The 20,609-nt window shown below is 51.8% G+C and overlaps 1 protein-coding gene across 1 annotated transcript; it reads left to right on the top strand.

Annotated features, from left to right (window-relative positions):
- Positions 1-163: 163 nt before the first annotated feature.
- On the top strand, positions 164-19,727 carry POLR2A (RNA polymerase II subunit A). The gene is made up of 29 exons (XM_070395003.1): positions 164-661; positions 6,740-6,872; positions 7,019-7,155; positions 7,249-7,422; positions 7,515-7,796; positions 8,140-8,301; positions 8,430-8,650; positions 8,831-8,963; positions 9,447-9,571; positions 9,678-9,888; positions 10,419-10,628; positions 10,714-10,882; positions 11,062-11,156; positions 11,305-11,508; positions 11,659-11,881; positions 12,347-12,530; positions 12,921-13,092; positions 13,185-13,290; positions 13,386-13,591; positions 14,626-14,850; positions 15,001-15,247; positions 15,513-15,613; positions 16,217-16,321; positions 16,415-16,597; positions 16,839-17,042; positions 17,190-17,376; positions 17,484-17,597; positions 17,925-18,074; positions 18,169-19,727. The coding sequence occupies exons 1-29, from the start codon at positions 569-571 to the stop codon at positions 19,323-19,325; spliced, it is 5,913 nt and encodes a 1,970-aa protein (XP_070251104.1). The 5' UTR covers positions 164-568; the 3' UTR covers positions 19,326-19,727.
- The last annotated feature ends 882 nt before the right edge of the window (positions 19,728-20,609 follow it).

The raw sequence follows: 20,609 nt of genomic DNA, 5'->3' as shown, positions 1-20,609 counted from the left end.
AAGGTCGCTCAACCCCGGAGCCGGGAAGGGAGGAGCAACGACTGGAGCGCGCGCCCCCGCGCGGGCCGGCGCAGACCGCCCTGGAGCGCAAGGGAGGGCGGGAAAGGAAGGGGCGGGGATGCAGGGACGGCTCTATAAAAGGCGTCATTCGCTCAGTTCTCTTCTCAGAAGCGCCGAGAGCGCGGCCGGGACGGTTGGAGAAGAAGGCGGCTCCCGGAAGGGGGAGAGACAAACTGCCGTAACCTCTGCCGTTCGGGAGCCCGGTTAACTATTTATTTGTTACCCTCTTTCTTCTCCCCCCTCTGAACCCTTTTCCTTCCCCCTCCTCCTTTTTTTTTCCTTTTTGAGAAACGAAAAACCTCCGGAAACAGGGAGGAAAACTCCTTTCGCTCCTCTTCGTTTCCCCGCCTCCTTCCCTCCCCCAACCTTTCCCTCCTCCGGCCTTCTCTTCCCTACTTAGGGAAGATCCTTCCCGGCGGCCGCCCCGACGGGGTCTGAGCTCTTAGGCGGAGGCGGCGCAGGCTTTTTGTAGTGAGGTTTGCGCCTGCGCAGCGCGCCTGCCTCCGCGATGCACGGGGGTGGCCCCCCCTCCGGGGACAGCGCATGCCCGCTGCGCACCATCAAGCGAGTGCAGTTCGGAGTTCTCAGCCCGGATGAACTGGTAAGCGGATCTGCCCTCGACTCTTCCTCCCTCCTCGCTGCGGGCGGGGTGTGGCGCTGCTCTCAGCCCTAGGCGACAGGCCTATGGGTGCGCAACGCCTAGGGCCCTAGGCAACGTGGGGTCCAGCCTAGAAGCTTCTCAGAGTTCAGTTTTGTTAGGGTGTTAGCCTGGCCGCAGCTGAGGCTGGAGGGTGAGAAGGGTGACTGGCACCGCACCGCAGAGATCCCGACATGAAACAGACGAATTTTAGGGGCCCATTGCAAGTTCCATCACCAAGAAACTAATATTGGCAGTTAGCAAACACAATTCCAGATATTTCATCAAAGGTTGGGTGTTCGGCCCTAACTGGTGTGGCTCAGTGGATAGAACATCGGCCTGCGGACTGAAGGGTCCCAGGTTCGATTCCAGTCAAGGGCATGTACCTTGGTTGTGGGCACATCCCCAGTGGGGGTGAGGGTGTGTGTGCAGGAGGCAGCTGATCGATGTTTCTCTGCTCAGATGTCATTTCAAGGGAGCTCTTTCCTCACCACCCTATTTAAATGACATCCTTCTGCATTCTATAACCAACCCTTAGTCTTTTTTAAAAATATATATATTTTTTACTGATTTCAGAGAGGGTGGGAGAAATAGAAACAATGATGAGAGAGAATAGTTGATCGGCTGCCTCCTGCACACCCTATTGGGGATCCAGCCCATAACCCAGGCACGTGCCCTGATCAGGAATCAAACCGTGACCTCCTGGGTTTGACGCTCAACCAGAGTCACATGGCCCTATAACCTCTAGTCTTGATTTATTTTACTTCATAACCTGTCACTACCTGAGAGAATTCGTTTTTCTGTGTGTGGTTTTTTGCTCCCTCAATAGAATGTAAATTTTATAAGAGACTGTTTTCACTCTCTTCTTTCAGCATCTCAAATAGTGCCTGGCACATAAGGCATGTAATTAAAAAGTTTGTCAAATGAGTGAATGAAATAATTGGACAAGTACACAAAGATACATGTAGAAGTATTTTATTGCAACATTGTTTGAAATTATAAATTTCCTAAGTATTAATTTACTAATAGGAATCCTGTTGAATAACTCAGGTTCTATTTTTACAGTAGAACAAGACCTTCCCAATAAATTAAATCCCAAACTGTTGAGGCTCTGCAGCAAACTCACAGGTGCCCGTGAGAGATTTTACATTTTCTAGAAACACAAGCACATCTGGGAACTACTAGTGCCAGGTAGTTCCTTTTCAACATTAGGTGGCACCAAACCCTTTCAGATGACGTCATGTCTTTGTGAAGCTTGGTTTTTAGCAGTTGCTAAATTCTGGGCAAGATCATTGTAGAGCAAGAAATAGGGTGGTCCTGTCCAATCTGATTCTCAGATTTGAGAAATTGTGCAGTGCCCAGCAGGTATCATTAGTAAATAATTGTGGTTATTGGGGGGGGGGGGGTATATGCTTTAATATATCAAAAACGTTTTTCTCAAATTTAGTGTATTTTTTCAAATGGTGTTAAGTTGGTAGGACATAAATACTTAAGCTGTTTGGATCTAAGTAATTAGTAAGTGTGTTTTTTTGTTTGTTTTTGTCTAGGGAGTGTTGTGAAAATTACTGAGACACTAAGGCATTGGACCAATAAGTTTAGGAATCTGGATAAATGAAAGCGTTATTCAACAATATGCAGAATAAGGCCCCATTTATGGAAAAAAACAACAACAAACCGGAACATTTTCATTTTTTAAAAAGCATGAAAGGCTGTTCACAAAACTTACAGGGGTCATTGCTTGCTGTTTATATAGTGCTCCTGTTGTTTAATCACCTGAGGATATGCTTTTATTGATTTGAGAAAGAGAGGAGGGGGGGGAGAGAGGAAAGGAGGGAGAGAGAAGAGAAAGTCAGCGATAGATGTTTCTCACATTGATGTCTCTCTCCCTCTCTAAAATAAATTAGAAAGAAAGAAGCATCAGTCGGTTGCCTCCCATATGCACCCCGACTCGGGGGAGGGATTGAACTCATAACCTGGTTATGTATCCTGACCAGGAGTTGAACCTGTGGCCTTTTGGTGCACGGGATGACGCTCCAACCAAGTCACACTGGCCAGTTTTGAGGGAATGAAATTTCCACTTTGGGTAGGAGGAGGATGGGTAAGAACCCTCTCGTGGAACAGATATACTTAAGGGTAGAATATTTTCTCATAAGTCTTGAGGTGGGGTGTATGTTGAGGTACTGAGGGCTCTGAGAATTGGCTGCAAGGTAAAGCTGTTGTCTTTGCTGTTAAAAGATGTTTGGAGCTGGCCAGTGTGGCTCAGTTGGTTGGAATGTCGTCCCATGCACGAAGAGTCAGGTTCGATTTCTGGTCAAGGTACATGCCCAGGTTTCGGGCTCTTGGTCGGGGGTCATGCGGGAGGCAACCAATCGATGTGTCTCTCACATCAATATTTTTCTCTCCCTCTCCTTTCCTCTCAAAAAGAAGAAGAAAAAAAGTATTTTGATGTTGCCGAGTAAGGGGAAGGAAGCAAGGAGGTTTGGTGCTGGGGTTTATGAAAAGCTTGGGCAAAGTCAGGGGGAATGGGTGCTTGAATACATTTGAAGGCATTGACTCCTATTCATTAAAAGCAACTGTCTTCCATGGAAAGCATATCCTAACTTATTTATACCCCAACTTGTTCCAAGAAGGATTAAAGACAGTAATAGCCCACACTATCTTTTAGGTAGTGTAAAGTTATCCCTGTCTTCAAATTACTTACAATCTAATAAGGGATTTCCTACACGTGCAACAAATATTCACTGAGCCTCTACCATGTGCTGGTTACTGTGCTAGGCGCTGAGGATAGAAAGGATAAATGAAACATAATCCTTGCCTTCAAGGATTACAGTCCAATGGGAGAGACGAATGTGTAAATAAGTAATTAAAAATTGGACTAAGGACCTTGCTAGGGTGTGGATAAGGCTACGAAGAATTGGAGAGGTGACGTTTGAATTGGGTCTTTTTTTAAAAATTGGTTTGAGAGAGAGAGAGAGAGGAAGGGAGGGGGAGAGAGAGTGAAACATGGAATTGTTTCACTTACTTATGCATTCATTGGTTGGTTCTTGTATGTGCCCTGACTGGGGATCGAACCCACAATATGGCATATCAGGACGATACTCGAACCAACTGAGCTACCTGGCCAGGGCTGAATTGGGTCTTAAAGAGTGAAAAGAAGTTTACTGGAAAGGAGGGGCATGTGAAGACAGGGAATTTTGAGAACTCTTTGGCAGTTGGAGCATAAATTGGGTGGAGAGATACCTATTAAAGCTGTTGCCCCACCAGCGTGGCTCGGTGGTTGCACGTTGACCAAATACCCAGAGGAGTGCAGCGCACAGCCAGGTGATAGGGCAGTGATGGCGAACCTATAACACGCATGTCAGAGGTGACACGTGAACTCATTTTTCTGGTTGATTTTTCTTTGTTAAATGGCATTTAAATATATAAAATAAATATCAAAAATATAAGTCTTTGTTTTACTATGATTGCAAATATCAAAAAATTTCTATATGTGACACGGCACCAGAGTTAAGTTAGGGTTTTTCAAAATGCTGATATGCTGAGCTCAAAAGGTTTGCCATCACTGTGATAGAGGGACCTCAGGGAACTCTGTTATAGAGGTGGGAAAAGAAAGGAAGGTGAGAACATCATAAAACCCTTTTGTAAGCTGTCTTGCTGAATTTGGACATCATTCTGAGGATAAGAGGGTATGAAGATTAGATTTCCATTCTAGAGGGAACACCCCAATTGTGGCATGTAGGGGTTGGAGAGACATAGATTGATGACCTATGGGATGCTCCGATGTGGACCACAAAGGAAAGGCCTGACCTGGGGCAGTGGTGGTAGGGATGGAGAAGGGGGCAAACTCAAGAAATATTTTGGAGTTACAGACGAGATACACCCGTACTTGGTGAATGAATGGGTAATTACATCCTGGGCTTAGTAAGTGATGACACAGTTCATAAATTCTAAACCAGGAGCCTGAGGGTAAGTGTTAGGGTCCCCGAAGGAGGAACACACGAAGCCAAAAGGGGTAAAGAATTATGAATTTATTAGGTAATCTGGATACCCAGATGGGCTGAGCCCCAAAATGGTGCCAGCATCCAGGGACAGGGAGTCAGAAATTTTTAAAGGACTCTGGGCGGGCTTTTTCTGGGTGGGGAATTCTCTAGGCGGGTCCTGAGGGGAAAGAGAACGGTCTTAGCAAGTGGAATGTGGTCTTCGCAAGTGCTAAGCGAAAGGGACTGTCTGTTGTGAAGTGGTCTAAAGGTCACTTCCCAGAGGAGGAGTATCCATTCTATCATTCCATCAGACCTGACAGTGAGAAGGGGTAAGTATTGGTTTGGGTCTTGAGTGCCACCACCTTGGAGGGGACTAAAGAGAAAGGAGAGATTTTTGTGGAAAAGGCGTTTGATTTTAGACATGTTGAATTTGATTTATCAGTAGGTATCTGCAGGGGGCTTAGTTGTAGTTTCATATGTGACTTACAAATCCAAAAGAAGGGTGATGCCTGGAGGGAATTTGGACCTCATCAGTATATAGTGAAAATCATGGGGTAGCCTATAGAGTGCTGTGAGGAGTGGGGGCGAACAAAGCCTTGGGGAGCAGCAGTGTTTAAGGAGCAGACCAAGGCAGAGGAGCCTGGGGAGAGACTAAGAAGGAGCAGCCAGAGGAAGGGAGAGAGATGGTCAAGGAGTGGTCCCACAAGCCAAGGCAGAGAAGGGTCCCATCGGGAGCGGTAGTAGGGACGGTGGTAGTGGAAGGAGAGGGGATATTTAGGAAGATGGCCATAATAAGCACTCATATCATAATCTTGCCCTTTGCTGGTTTGAATTCACCCGTTTTCCCCCCAGCATGATGCAGTGGAAAGAATACAAAGGCAAATTCTGGCTCTAATGCCTTCTAGTTGCATGACCTTGGGCCTCAGTTTTGTAATCTGTAAAATAAAGACAGTGGCACATATTTTATAGATTATGAAAATAAGAATGAATCAGCTAGCACTGCGCTTGGCACCAAGATGTATCCTAGAGGTTGAATCGTCACTTACTGCAGCATGGTAGAGTGGGTGAGCGTATGTTTGGGAGCAGAAAGGGTTGGGTGTGACTTCTTGAGCTGGCTCCTCAAGCAGCTCGCTTCACCCGCCTCAGGTTTCTCGTGTCTGAGTTCTTCCCTTAGGAAGTTTAGTGGACCAGAAACCTTACCTACTTTAAAAGTCTTCGGTTGTGGGTGTATGAAAACTAAAGGTTTCCTCAACCGTCCTGTAGCCCAGGGCAGAAATCTCTCCTTTCGTGCGTCTCTACCTCTGAGCTCTTCATGTCAACCTTTCTTACACTGAATTGGTGCCGGTGGTTCCTGGCCCCACCTTCCTCAGAATTCTAGACCTTGCCTCTGCCTTCATCTCGCGAGGGCCTGGGTTTACGTCTGCTCCAAATAATTTCCGCCAACCCTTCACTCTAGCTCCTGGCTCTCCTGTCTTATTATAGAATCTCTATCTGAACATGGAAGGGTTCACGCTGGCCAGGCCCTTGAGAAGGGGAAGTTATGAGGATGGGCTACCTGACTTCGTAGAGCTGTCAGGCATGTCTTGAAGCAGGCACCTGTGCCATTCCAGCGGGAACAGAGGCTCCTGCCAGGGGCTCAGTTTCTGGGCTTGATTTCAGCTTTGGGGAAGAAACAGGCATTGGTTTTTTTTTGGTTGTTGTTGTTTTTCTTAAAACAACTATTTTTTTGCTGTTCAATCCTATATATGTCAGTGGCTTAGAATTCAACCTGGAGGGATGTCTGGTCATGTCCTAGAGGTCGCAGCTTACATGGAACTTGAGATTAACTGAATGCTGGTCTGACCACTTCTCCCGAACTCAGACTCGGACGGGGTCTTGACTTGTGATATTCAATTTTGGTTACTTCCAGAGGTGTTCACATACTGACCCCCCCATTTCCCTCACTCCAGGGTAAACTTGCTTAGTCTTCTGTCAATAGCTGTGAGCCTTTGAGGCTTTAGGTATGTAAAGTCTGGAAACTAAGAATCCTATTTAGTTGTTCTTGGCCTTCTTCTTCCTTCAGAAGCGAATGTCTGTGACAGAGGGTGGTATCAAGTACCCTGAGACAACTGAGGGAGGCCGCCCCAAGCTCGGGGGGCTTATGGATCCGAGGCAAGGGGTGATTGAGCGAACTGGCCGCTGCCAAACATGTGCAGGTGAGTGTTGGGGGGGTTGGTGTGGAATCATGAAGGGAAGGGGGAGCTTAAGTGCTTAAAGAAACCCAGGCCTGTGCGGGGACCCCTGGAGACCTCGTCTCTGAGGTGAGAGCTGGGAGGAAAACATTAGGTGTGTGTTCCCACAGGAAACATGACAGAGTGCCCTGGCCACTTCGGCCACATCGAGCTGGCCAAGCCTGTGTTTCACGTGGGCTTCCTGGTGAAGACGATGAAAGTTTTGCGCTGTGTCTGCTTCTTCTGCTCCAAGCTGCTTGTGGACTCTGTGAGTGGGGGTGGGCCCGGCCTAGGGGGAGGGGTTACATGGTGCGGGGGCAGAGGAGCAGGCCCGCCTGACGCTGCTCTGCTCTGTCCCCAGAACAACCCCAAGATCAAGGACATTCTGGCTAAGTCTAAGGGGCAGCCCAAGAAGCGGCTCACACATGTCTATGACCTCTGCAAGGGCAAAAACATCTGCGAGGGTGGGGAGGAGATGGACAACAAGTTTGGTGTGGAGCAACCTGAAGGTGATGAGGATTTGACCAAAGAAAAGGTAGCTGGGGCTGGGAGGCACTGTGGAGAGGGCGGGGGGGGTCCCCGAGGCCCGATCCCTGGGTTCTAAAGGCCCCTCGTTTTCCTGGGAAGGGCCATGGTGGCTGTGGGCGGTACCAGCCCAGGATCCGGCGCTCAGGCCTGGAGCTGTATGCGGAGTGGAAGCATGTCAATGAGGACTCTCAGGAGAAGAAGATCCTGCTGAGTCCCGAGCGCGTGCATGAGATCTTCAAGCGCATCTCGGACGAGGAGTGCTTTGTGCTGGGCATGGAGCCGCGCTACGCCCGGCCCGAGTGGATGATCGTCACGGTGCTGCCGGTGCCTCCGCTCTCTGTGCGGCCTGCCGTTGTGATGCAGGGCTCTGCCCGCAACCAGGTCAGTGGCTTCTGGACTCTTCCTCTCAGCTGACTGGCAGGTGTCGGGGGGCGGGGGGGGGGTGGCAGAGGGGAATATGTACAGGAGTCAGTGTGAGAGTACAGTGTGCATGGATGACGGACAGATCATCTGAGTCTGAAAATACCTGCCCCTTGCTAGCTGTATGACCTTGACCAAGGTCCCTAAGGTGGTTAAAGTTCGTGAAGGTGCTTCTGTAACTGAAAGGAGAGATCAGACCTGTCTCTCAGGGTGGGATGAGGATGCCAGAGGCGCTGTGTGCAGCACACCCGTGCTGAGTGCTCAGTGGGAGCTGGATTGTGACTGTGCTGACTTCCTACTTCAGGATGACCTGACTCACAAACTGGCCGACATCGTGAAGATCAACAACCAGCTTCGGCGCAATGAGCAGAACGGCGCGGCGGCCCACGTCATTGCAGAGGACGTGAAGCTCCTCCAGTTCCATGTGGCCACCATGGTGGACAATGAGCTGCCTGGCTTGCCTCGCGTGAGTCAGCACACTCCCTACTCCGGGCACGAGCGGAACGGGTAGGGGGCCAGCACGAGGCCTCCGAGCTCTGGAGGAGAGGCCAGTGCTGACTGCTGGGGTGCCCCTCACCCTGTGTTTGCTCACAGGCCATGCAAAAGTCTGGGCGTCCCCTCAAGTCCTTGAAGCAGCGGTTAAAGGGCAAGGAAGGCCGGGTGCGAGGGAACCTGATGGGCAAGCGAGTGGACTTCTCAGCCCGCACGGTCATCACCCCCGACCCCAACCTCTCCATTGACCAGGTTGGCGTGCCTCGCTCCATTGCCGCCAACATGACCTTTGCAGAGATTGTCACCCCCTTCAACATTGACAGGTGTGCGCAGTTCAGAAGTCCTGCCTGGCGTTGCAGGGGAGACCTGAGGGTGATGGGCTCGGAGTGAACCGAAGGGAGCATTGACGTTTACAGCTGGGCTTCCATTGGGCTTGGCTTTGAGCAACGCCAGTGAGAGCTTTCTGGGAAGTTTTTTGTTTATTTCATGTGTTTCCTTCCTAGACTTCAGGAACTAGTGCGCAGGGGGAACAGCCAGTACCCAGGGGCCAAGTACATCATCCGAGACAATGGGGATCGCATTGACCTGCGCTTCCACCCCAAGCCCAGTGACCTTCACCTGCAGACTGGCTATAAGGTACGCAGCAGGCCAGGCCTCGTACTCACCTGAGCAGGAAGCCGTGTAGAATGGGGGCAGCTGGCTGTGGCTGTCCTGTTCCTTAGGATCCAGACTCATTGACTCTCCTTTCAAAACACTGCTGCTCTAGGCTGGATTGTGGTTGTTAGCCCCTGACAGTCTGGGTGGGAGTCACATAAACCCAAGGGCAGCATGCGGGGCACGTACGGCAGGGAAGAGGGAGGAACAGAGCAGAGGCTTCTTGTTTAGAATCTCTTATCTCCCCAGACTGAGTTCCCTGGGGTTGGTGGGTACTATTCTTGGTCATCTCTGATAACCTGGTATCTAACCCAGGGCCCGGCCCAAAGAGGGTGGTTGATAAGTGTTTCAAGTGAAATAATACCAAAGTACCATCCCTTCCCATCTACAAAGCATTTTAGGTCCCCCGTCATTCATCCCTAGCATCCCCCCTTCACCGAGACTTTCCACACCTCACCTCCCCAGGTGGAGCGGCACATGTGCGATGGGGACATTGTCATCTTCAACCGGCAGCCAACCCTGCACAAAATGTCCATGATGGGACATCGGGTCCGCATCCTCCCCTGGTCGACTTTTCGCTTGAACCTTAGGTCAGTCCGCTGGCTGAGCGCGTCGGACTCGGGCCGGGCTGCTCCCTGTGCTTTCACTGCAGGCGTCAGGCATCCTCCCAACTCGGACTCCTCTCTCTCACTGCAGTGTGACAACCCCGTACAATGCTGACTTCGATGGCGATGAGATGAACTTGCACCTTCCACAGTCTCTCGAGACTCGGGCAGAGATCCAGGAGCTGGCCATGGTGCCACGCATGATCGTCACGCCCCAGAGCAATCGCCCGGTCATGGGCATCGTGCAGGACACGCTCACTGCCGTGCGCAAGTTCACTAAGAGAGACGTCTTCCTGGAGCGGGTGCGTGTCCTGGAGAGGGAGCCCGGCGTGGGCAGGCGCGGCCCCGGGCTGTGCGGCTGGGGTGGGGGAGGAAGAGCTGTGACCTTTGCCCTGACCTGCTCTGTCCTGACCTCTGAGATTAACTTGCTTGTGAGGTGGAAGGAGTGCAAGTTAGGAAAGATCAGAGGCCAAAAGGGTGTGCGACTTGAGCTCCCCATTTAATTCCGTAAAATGTCATGTAATTTCAGGTATTGTCTGGGAAGTAAAGGTGAAGGGGAAAATCAATGACCTTGTTAAAATTATGTTTATCTACTTTTTTTCACTTTCACTTATTTCCTAATTATTACAAATAATTTATACTTACTGGTGGGGTTTTTTTAAGTCTCATTATGACAAATTTTTAAATTAAAATTTTGGAAAACATTTTTTTTTTAATCTATTTGCCTCCAAAATATGGCTTTCCTCCTAGGGCAGGGTAGCCTCCCCTGGCATTTCCAAGGGTTGAGGCCTGCAATTCTAAGTTCCCATCTTCCTTGCTCTGTATCTCACAGGGTGAAGTGATGAACCTCCTAATGTTCCTGTCCACGTGGGACGGAAAGGTCCCACAGCCGGCCATCCTGAAGCCCCGGCCCCTGTGGACAGGCAAGCAGATCTTCTCCCTCATCATACCAGGCCACATCAACTGTATCCGCACTCACAGCACCCACCCCGACGACGAGGACAGCGGCCCTTACAAGCACATCTCTCCCGGGGACACTAAGGTAGGGCCTGGCTTCTGGGGGTGTGGGGACAGGACCTGGACATGGGAACCCCAGCAGGGGCCTTGAGTGGGTGCTCTGTCCGCAGGTGGTGGTGGAGAATGGGGAGCTGATCATGGGCATCCTGTGTAAGAAGTCTCTGGGCACATCAGCTGGCTCCCTGGTCCACATCTCTTACCTCGAGATGGGCCATGACATCACTCGCCTCTTCTATTCCAACATTCAGACTGTCATTAACAACTGGCTCCTCATTGAGGGTAAGTACAGGGCTCCACCAAGCCCTCTACGAATCCTCTGCCACTGTTCACTGTTCTCTGCCATCCCTCTCTCAGTCCTTAGATTGGGTGTCCTTCCTCCTCCTCTCTTGGCTGTGATTCTGTCCCATGGTTCTTGGGAGACCAAAGAAGGTGTTGCTGATACTTCCCCTTATCTCTAGGTCATACCATTGGCATTGGGGACTCTATTGCTGATTCCAAGACTTACCAGGACATTCAGAACACGATCAAGAAGGCCAAGCAGGATGTCATAGAGGTGAGAGGGAAGGCTGGGCAAAGACTGAACAAGAACCTTTCATGGATTTTGAACTTAATTAACAAAGAGGGTGTGCGGGTTAGAGAGAAGGGGAGTAAGACAGGGCTTGGTGTCTCACTGAGAACTCTGCCTCCATCTTTGCACCCAGGTCATCGAGAAGGCACATAACAACGAGCTGGAGCCCACCCCAGGGAACACCCTGCGGCAGACGTTTGAGAACCAGGTGAACCGCATTCTCAACGACGCCCGAGACAAGACTGGCTCCTCGGCCCAGAAGTCCCTGTCTGAATACAACAACTTTAAGTCTATGGTTGTGTCTGGAGCTAAAGGTTCCAAGATCAACATCTCCCAGGTGGGAGCCTTGTCTTTTCAGATTGGGGCCAACACTGAGGGTTGAGAGGGGAGGGGAAGTACGTGTTGCTGGGGGAGCAGTTGGGGAAAAACACGGGGAACTCACTCTAAGGCAAAGGGAGTCAGACGCGCCCCACCTTGTGTTTCCCAGGTCATTGCTGTCGTCGGGCAGCAGAACGTGGAGGGCAAGCGGATCCCGTTTGGATTCAAGCACCGGACTCTGCCCCACTTCATCAAGGATGACTATGGGCCCGAGAGCCGTGGCTTCGTGGAGAACTCCTACCTGGCCGGCCTCACACCCACCGAGTTCTTTTTCCATGCCATGGGCGGGCGTGAAGGGCTCATCGACACAGCCGTCAAGACTGCTGAGACTGGTGAGGCCTTCAGAGCCAGGGTTTCCCATGGCTGGTCCCAGGGTGAACCACAGGCAGAAAGTGCCTGGGGTGGGGAGTGGGGTTCTCAGGCTCAAGTCTTCTATTCCCAGAGATGGAATCTGGCCTTTGTGGAAAAAATAGAGACTAAAGCTCAAGAGCTAGGCAGATGCCCTCATTTGCTTGCTCTGTAGCTTTTCAGGATGAGGGACGGGGCCTCGGGGCTCCCTGCCGCGGACCTGTCGCATGGGGGCTGGTTCCTCGGGGACTCTGCTGGGCCCTGGTTCCATTTGGTAGCGGACTGAGCTTTTAGTACAAGATCTCAGGGATGATGGGCTACTAGCTGGCTCTTCAGGTCGGTTAAGGCTCCAGAGTAACCAGCAGGGCTCATCCTGAGATTGGGAGGACTCTTGGGGCTTTGTCAGCCTCCTCTTGCCTTGGGTCTCATGGCTGACTACCTCCCTCCAGGATACATCCAGCGGCGGCTGATCAAGTCCATGGAGTCGGTGATGGTGAAGTATGACGCCACTGTGCGCAACTCCATCAACCAGGTGGTGCAGCTGCGCTACGGCGAGGACGGCCTGGCGGGCGAGAGCGTGGAGTTCCAGAACCTGGCTACCCTCAAGCCTTCCAACAAGGCTTTTGAGAAGAAGTGAGGAGGTGGCAGGCGGGTGGTCCTCCCTCCAGCAGCTCAGGCCAGAGTTGTGGGATTCCCCTTCCCACCCAGATCACCTGGGGTGTGTCTTGCTGTGGACCCTACCACCCTCCGACAGCAGCTGTGCTATGGCAGAGGGTGGGTGGAGGGCGGAGTTGAGACCTGTCACTGCCTTGTTCCTGGTGACGGCACAAAGCAAGCTCAGAGGGCTGCAGCCTTGGGTCCCGTTGGCGGTCCTTGGGCCTAGATCTTACGTTTCCCTGCCCAGGACTCTTGTCCCAAAGCTCTGTTCCCAAAGAACTCGCACCTTTGGGAGCCTCACGGGGCTCCTTTGCAGAGATCAGGCCCCAGAGCCCACCTGTCCGACACCACACCCTGTCCCTGCAGGTTCCGCTTCGATTACACCAATGAGAGGGCCCTGCGGCGCACTCTGCAGGAGGATCTGGTGAAGGACGTGCTGAGCAACGCACACATTCAGAACGAGCTGGAGCGAGAATTTGAAAGGATGCGTGAGGATCGGGAGGTGCTCAGGGTCATCTTCCCAACTGGGGACAGCAAGGTGCGTGTGGACAGGAAGGGCTGGGCTGGAGAAGTGTCCCCTGTGTGGCTGTCCCCAACCTGTGGTCCTTCCTCCCTTCGCTCCTGCCTCAGGTTGTCCTCCCCTGTAACCTGCTGCGCATGATCTGGAATGCTCAGAAAATCTTCCATATCAACCCTCGCCTTCCCTCGGACCTGCACCCCATCAAGGTGGTAGAGGGTGAGTACCTGCTTTGAGGCCTCCAGGCAGGAATAGCCGTCAAGAGTTTGCTGGACCGTGGTCTGCAAGCTCTTCATCCCTCATTTGGTCCCCAGGAGTCAAAGACTTGAGCAAGAAGCTGGTGATTGTGAATGGGGATGACCCTCTGAGCCGGCAGGCCCAGGAAAACGCCACACTGCTCTTCAACATTCACCTTCGGTCCACGCTGTGCTCCCGCCGCATGGCTGAGGAGTTTCGGCTCAGTGGAGAGGCCTTCGACTGGCTGCTTGGAGAGATTGAGTCCAAGTTCAACCAAGCTATTGTGAGTATTATCTCACCTCAGCCCTGTTTTTCTCCTTTGTCCTCTCTGGGCTCTTGAGAACAGCCCACTTCTGCCCACAGACACCCAACAATAACGCTCACTCATTGTGAGTCTGCTGTGCGCCAAGTCCTGTGTGTGAGGCTTTCTACCTTATTCCTGAGGGTCCTAAGACGACCCTGTTAGGAGGGGCTGTGAGTCCCATGTTGCGGAGATAAAAACTTAGCCTTGGAGAGTGTGTGACTGTATTTATACGATGGTCATACAGGAAATGAGTGGCATGACTGGGATATGAAATGGCACTATTGTTATTTATTAAAATGTTTGCAGTGCAGAATTCTAAGTTAGATGGAGGTAGGGAATTGCAGTAAGCAGAAAAGAGATTTATAGGTATTGGAATATACCATCACTCTCTTTAAGGACTTTACAGGTTAATTGAAGGAGAGAAGCATTATGACTATAGGCATGCTTTAGAATTCATTTGATCTAAATCTAGTTTTATAAACTAAATAATTAAAATTCACTAGGAAATACTACAAAACATGGCTGAAAGAAATTAAAGAAGACTTATTTAAATGTTCTTCCATTAATGAACGGTTAAACCAAATTGGTATGGCCATACAAGGGAATATTATTTCATGATAAAAAGTGATAGGCTATCAAGCCATAAAAGGGCAGTAATGAACCTTAAATCCATAACAACGAAGTGACAGAACCCCATCTAAAAAGGCTGTATACTGTATGACTGCAATTAAAAGGTTATATTTTATCAAATATGATTATATCTCAACTAAAGCAATACATTGGGGAGCACCTTATTTAGAAGACCATTGCCAAATGAATATTTACCCTGTAAGTTCAGCATACTTCTAGAGATTTGGGATTTAGATGGTATGGCACCTTTTCAAATCTCTGCCTTTTCCAAGTGCCTCTGTCCCGTGTCCTTTACGAAGAGAAGATAGTTTCAGCCCTGACTGCACCTCGCTTTCATTCACCAAAAGGGAGGGCTTTTCTGATGCTCGCTCTGCTTCCTCCAGGCCCATCCTGGGGAGATGGTGGGAGCTCTGGCTGCACAGTCCCTTGGAGAACCTGCAACCCAGATGACCTTGAACACCTTTCACTACGCTGGTGTGTCAGCCAAGAATGTGACACTGGGTGTGCCCCGGCTTAAGGAGCTCATCAACATTTCCAAGAAGCCGAAGACCCCCTCACTCACTGTCTTCCTGCTGGGCCAGTCTGCGCGAGATGCTGAGAGAGCCAAGGCAGGACTTGAGGGGATGGGCTTCCTGGCCGGGAAAGGGAGGGGAACTCTTTCTCTTGAATAGAAAGTTTGGGATTCTCTCTACGGGAGGGTTTGAAGAGGCCCTTGGAGCTACCCAAACACTGTGTCATGAATCCTCCTTTCTTCCCAGGACATTCTGTGCCGTCTGGAACATACAACGTTGAGGAAGGTGACTGCCAACACAGCCATCTACTATGACCCCAATCCTCAGAGCACGGTGGTGGCAGAGGATCAGGAATGGGTGAATGTCTACTATGAGATGCCTGACTTTGATGTGGCCCGAATCTCCCCCTGGCTTCTGCGGGTGGAGCTGGACCGGAAGCACATGACTGACCGGAAGCTGACCATGGAGCAGATTGCTGAGAAGATCAATGCTGGTAAGGCTGGGGGGGCCAGCCCAGCGCAGTTGAGCCTGGGATCCCCTTCTGTCGTGTCACTGCACTCTAGTCTCCAAGGCATCTCTCCTCCAGGTCCCCTCTCCATCCCTTTTTCCTTCTCAGTGTTTCCCCTCCCTCTTTCCAAAGGGTTCTATAAGGGGGTGGGGGTGGGGAGCCAAAAGAGCGCCCTGTAAGGACAGAGCTGCAGGTGAACATGACGGAAGCAAGTCCAATAGGTGTGATCTCTCGTGACTCCACCCCCCAGGTTTTGGCGATGACTTGAATTGCATCTTTAATGACGATAATGCAGAGAAGCTGGTCCTCCGTATCCGCATCATGAACAGTGATGAAAACAAGATGCAGGAGGTAAGGGAGCCAGGAGGAACTTGTTATGGCAGATCTAAGAAGCCATTAAATCTTGTTCATGACCAAGAAGTTACAGTGAAAGCAGCCTTGAGGTGCCAGTCACACCACCTAACGTAGGAATGGGTAATCGTGGTTAGCAGTGATTTTCAAAACGTCTAGCATCAAAAGTCTTTGAAATCTGTAGTAGTCATATAGCTAAAGCAGGTAGCGTTGGAGTGGGGTAGCCCTGTCATTGGCTCTCTCCTCCCTGAAGCTCCGGCATGCGGGCAGGGGGTAGAGTTGGGGGCAGGTTGGACAGGAGGAGTTGCTGTGCCCTAGGGAGAGTGGTGTGAGAGCAGGTGTAACAAGACCCAAGAAAGCGTTTGACTAACGGCTTCACTCTTGGGCGTAGCTCCTTGTTCGGCAGGTGTGGGTGCCTGCCTGGTGCTTTAATAATGAAAAATCAGAACTTGCTATGGAACTGTTGGAGAACAGATAACCTCACTGCAACTGAAGGGGGAGGGTCTGGGCCTGACTTGACGGTTAGGTCCCTGAGGAGGCTAGAGTTTGTGGGGAGCCTGGGAAGAGACCGGATTCCGGGAGCTCACCTCACTCTCGTTGCAGGAGGAAGAGGTGGTGGACAAGATGGATGACGATGTTTTTCTGCGCTGCATTGAGTCCAACATGCTGACAGATATGACCCTGCAGGGTATCGAGCAGATCAGCAAGGTCTGCCATTCCCTCCCCAGCGGCCTTCCACCTCCCACCCCTCCCCCTCCCACCCCTGCCCCACCCACCTGAACCCACTCTGTGCCCCTCCAGGTGTACATGCACCTGCCACAGACAGACAATAAGAAGAAGATCATTATCACCGAGGACGGGGAGTTCAAGGCCCTGCAGGAGTGGATCCTGGAGACGGACGGTGTGAGCCTGATGCGGGTGCTGAGTGAGAAGGACGTGGACCCCGTGCGCACCACGTCCAATGACATCGTGGAGATCTTCACGGTGAGCCTGTGGCCCCGTGCCCGCAGTCTGTCCTGCGTCTCCGGCTCCAGGCCCCGGCCCTGGGGCTCTTGGCAACAGACGCATTCTGTGTTTCCCACTCTCGGGGTGTCCGTGGTCAGTGTCTTTAGCCTGCACCCCCTTCTGACTCTGGGCTTCACTGGCTGCCCCCTGGATCTGGGTGATGGTAGGAGCTGCGAGCAGAGCTACTCCGCCCTGACCTTTCCCCCCACCCCCACTCCAGGTGCTGGGTATTGAAGCCGTGCGGAAGGCCCTGGAGCGGGAGCTGTACCATGTCATCTCCTTTGATGGCTCCTACGTCAATTACCGGCACTTGGCTCTCTTGTGTGATACCATGACCTGTCGTGGCCACTTGATGGCCATCACGCGACACGGAGTCAACCGCCAAGACACTGGCCCTCTCATGAAATGCTCCTTCGAGGAAACGGTAATGGCAGAAGTGCTGGGTGGGGTGGGAGGGGGAGTGCTGGGCACTGGTGCTGTCCTCCCTGGGGAGTGGGGGTGCGGCGGTGGAGCGGCCCTGGAGCGCTGTGTGGAGGGTCTGATGGGGCCTGGCCCTCTTCTGGCTGCTCAGGTGGATGTGCTGATGGAAGCAGCTGCGCACGGAGAGAGCGACCCCATGAAGGGGGTGTCTGAGAACATCATGCTGGGCCAGCTGGCTCCCGCCGGCACTGGCTGTTTCGACCTCCTCCTGGATGCAGAGAAGTGCAAGTACGGCATGGAGATCCCCACCAACATCCCCGGCTTGGGGGCTGCCGGACGTGAGTATGAGGGTCTCGGCTGCCCAGAACCTGCTGGGCCTTGAAGGGGAGGCAGGCCCTGGACGGGAGGGTGGCCGTTACTCAGAGTCGCTGTGTTCCTTTTGCAGCCACCGGCATGTTCTTCGGCTCAGCACCCAGTCCCATGGGAGGAATTTCTCCAGCCATGACGCCCTGGAACCAGGGCGCAACCCCAGCCTACGGCGCCTGGTCCCCCAGTGTTGGTGAGCGGCCCCGCCCGGGGGAGAGCTCTTTGGGTGGATCGAGGGCTCGCAAAGGGTCACCAGGTTGGAACACTGGAGGCCGTGGAGCTCTGGGGAGGGTGGACTCCAGCTCTGTTTTTGGTTTTTGGGTTTTTTTGAAGTTTAATATGTTAACTTCATTACTGTAAAGCCAGAAAATACGACTTGCGGACTGAGGCCATGTGGGTGTGCGTCATTCCTCCTGAATTGGACAGATTTCCTTCCCCTGCCTCACGCCTCCCAGACGGCTCTCCAACTTGCTCTGAGATGCTCCCGCTCTGGTTTTAACGTAACGTTTCTCTCTCGCAGGGAGTGGAATGACTCCAGGGGCCGCCGGCTTCTCTCCCAGCGCTGCTTCAGATGCCAGTGGCTTCAGCCCGGGTTACTCCCCCGCCTGGTCTCCCACCCCCGGCTCCCCAGGCTCCCCAGGCCCTTCAAGCCCGTACATCCCGTCACCAGGTGAGCTGTCCGTCTCTCACTGCCAGGTTCATTTTTCCCTGATCTTTCCTCTGGGGCTCGTCTCACTTAACTCCTCTCGGCTTCTTTCCTACAGGTGGTGCCATGTCTCCCAGCTACTCACCAACGTCGCCTGCCTACGAGCCCCGCTCCCCCGGGGGCTACACACCGCAGAGTCCCTCTTACTCTCCCACTTCACCCTCCTACTCCCCTACCTCTCCATCCTATTCTCCAACCAGCCCCAACTACAGTCCCACATCACCCAGCTACTCTCCGACCTCTCCCAGCTACTCCCCGACTTCTCCCAGCTACTCCCCGACCTCTCCCAGTTATTCTCCCACCTCTCCCAGCTATTCTCCAACTTCCCCAAGCTACTCGCCTACATCACCTAGCTACTCGCCAACCTCTCCCAGCTACTCGCCAACCTCTCCCAGCTACTCGCCAACTTCTCCCAGTTACTCGCCAACATCACCCAGCTATTCTCCCACCTCTCCTAGCTACTCGCCGACTTCTCCGAGCTATTCTCCGACATCACCAAGTTACTCACCCACTTCCCCAAGTTATTCACCCACCAGCCCTAACTATTCTCCAACCAGTCCCAATTACACCCCGACATCACCCAGCTATAGCCCAACATCGCCCAGCTACTCACCTACTAGTCCCAACTACACACCAACAAGCCCTAACTACAGCCCAACCTCTCCGAGCTACTCTCCAACTTCACCCAGCTACTCCCCAACCTCACCAAGTTACTCCCCTTCAAGTCCACGGTACACACCACAGTCTCCAACCTATACCCCAAGCTCACCCAGCTACAGTCCCAGCTCTCCCAGCTACAGCCCTACCTCACCGAAGTATACCCCAACCAGCCCTTCCTACAGTCCCAGCTCACCAGAGTACACCCCAACCTCTCCCAAGTACTCGCCTACCAGCCCGAAGTATTCGCCCACCTCTCCCAAGTATTCTCCTACCAGCCCCACCTATTCGCCCACCACCCCGAAATACTCACCAACGTCTCCTACTTACTCACCGACCTCTCCAGTCTACACCCCAACCTCCCCCAAGTACTCACCTACTAGCCCCACCTACTCCCCCACCTCCCCCAAGTACTCGCCGACCAGCCCCACCTATTCACCCACCTCCCCCAAAGGCTCTACCTACTCGCCCACTTCCCCTGGTTACTCGCCCACCAGCCCCACCTATAGTCTCACCAGCCCAGCCATCAGCCCAGATGACAGTGACGAGGAGAACTGAGGCTGAGCAAGGCGCAGCAGCAGCTGGCTGAGGCGAAGGGCGTCCTCTCACCTCCCTCGTGAGGTGCAAGCCGCCAGCCTGGCTCCTTTGTACATAGCTCCTTGTGTTCCCCATTGAAGTTTGGTCCTGTTTCCAGTGGGGCTTTGGTCTTGTTCTCCACTTGTGCTGTCTCCGAACCCACTCGCCTGACTGGTGTTCTTCCTACCCCACCCACCCAAGTCTGTCCCCAAATTGAGGATCCCTCCTTGCCTGTGGCTTGATTGGGGGTAAAGGGTATTTTGACTTCTTAGGGGTAGTTCCTGCTCTGGGTCGTTACATCTGATCCTCAAGAACAAAGCTAAAGCTGCCTTTCTGTGTATTATTTTTTGAAATTTAAATAAAGTTTACTAATTTTGACCAAAAGCATGTATATCTGAGTGCTTATTACTAGGCGGGCATACCCAGGCTCCTGCTTCCTGCCTGGGCTGCTATGCCATTTAGTGTTTCAGGTGCTTCCTGTTAATGGGGGGGTAGGGTGGTTGGGGAGGCAGGAACATGAGAGCAGGTGGTACCTTTCACCTGTTGAACAAATACCTACTGTGTGCCAGGTAGTGTTCTGGATCTGTCATCAAACAGATACAGCACTTGTCCCACATTAAAGCAATATTGAACATAATGGCTTTTTAACCTATTTTCATGATTATAATATACTAGAGGCCCAGTGCATGAAATTCTTGCACGGGTAGGGTCCTTAGGCCTGGCTGGTGATCAGGGCTGATCGGAGCCTTCTGTCTGCCGGCGGGGGCCTCCCTTCGTTTCCCGCCGCCCCCTGGTAGTCAGCCCACATCATAGCGAGCGATAGAACTCCCCGTCTCACGGTTGAACTCCTGCAGGGACACTGCATATTAGCCTTTTACTTAGAGATAATTTGGAAAAGTATAGGAAGATGTGGTACAGAAGAAAAGTTATGCTTAACACGACCACCAGGAGGCAGGTTTTCTTTTGGTATTTTTTTTACATGTTTCTCAAGTCACTTCTAACCAGTTTTTGTTTTGTCCTCGAACCGACAATGAGAAGATTATAATGTAATACGTTTTAAAACTGGAGTTAAAGGATTTGGGGCTAATTTACTGTTTTCAGTTGGCCATTGCATAATTTCTTTTATTAGCACCTTCATGTAGATAAAACAGCTTTCTATATCCTCTGCAAGTTATTTCTGGTTTACTTGAGATATTTTATTTTATATATTTTTATTGATTTAAGAGAGGAAGGTAGAGGGAGAGAGAAATAGAAACATCAGTGATG

This window comes from Myotis yumanensis, unplaced genomic scaffold (assembly GCF_028538775.1).
Source record: "Myotis yumanensis isolate MYYU_CA2020_CCGP unplaced genomic scaffold, mMyoYum1.0.hap1 SCAF_16, whole genome shotgun sequence".
Lineage (NCBI taxonomy): Eukaryota > Metazoa > Chordata > Mammalia > Chiroptera > Vespertilionidae > Myotis > Myotis yumanensis.
Note: the sequence above shows the minus strand (reverse complement) of the source record. Positions and strands in the feature narration are given on the sequence as shown.

Coding starts and splice junctions, on each gene's coding strand:
- POLR2A (XM_070395003.1), top strand. CDS start 569: ATGCACGGGGGTGGCCCCCCCTCCGGGGACAGCGCATGCCCGCTGCGC. Junction 662..6,739: donor TTCTCAGCCCGGATGAACTG/GTAAGCGGATCT, acceptor TTCTTCCTTCAG/AAGCGAATGTCTGTGACAGA. Junction 13,592..14,625: donor CCAAGTTCAACCAAGCTATT/GTGAGTATTATC, acceptor TGCTTCCTCCAG/GCCCATCCTGGGGAGATGGT.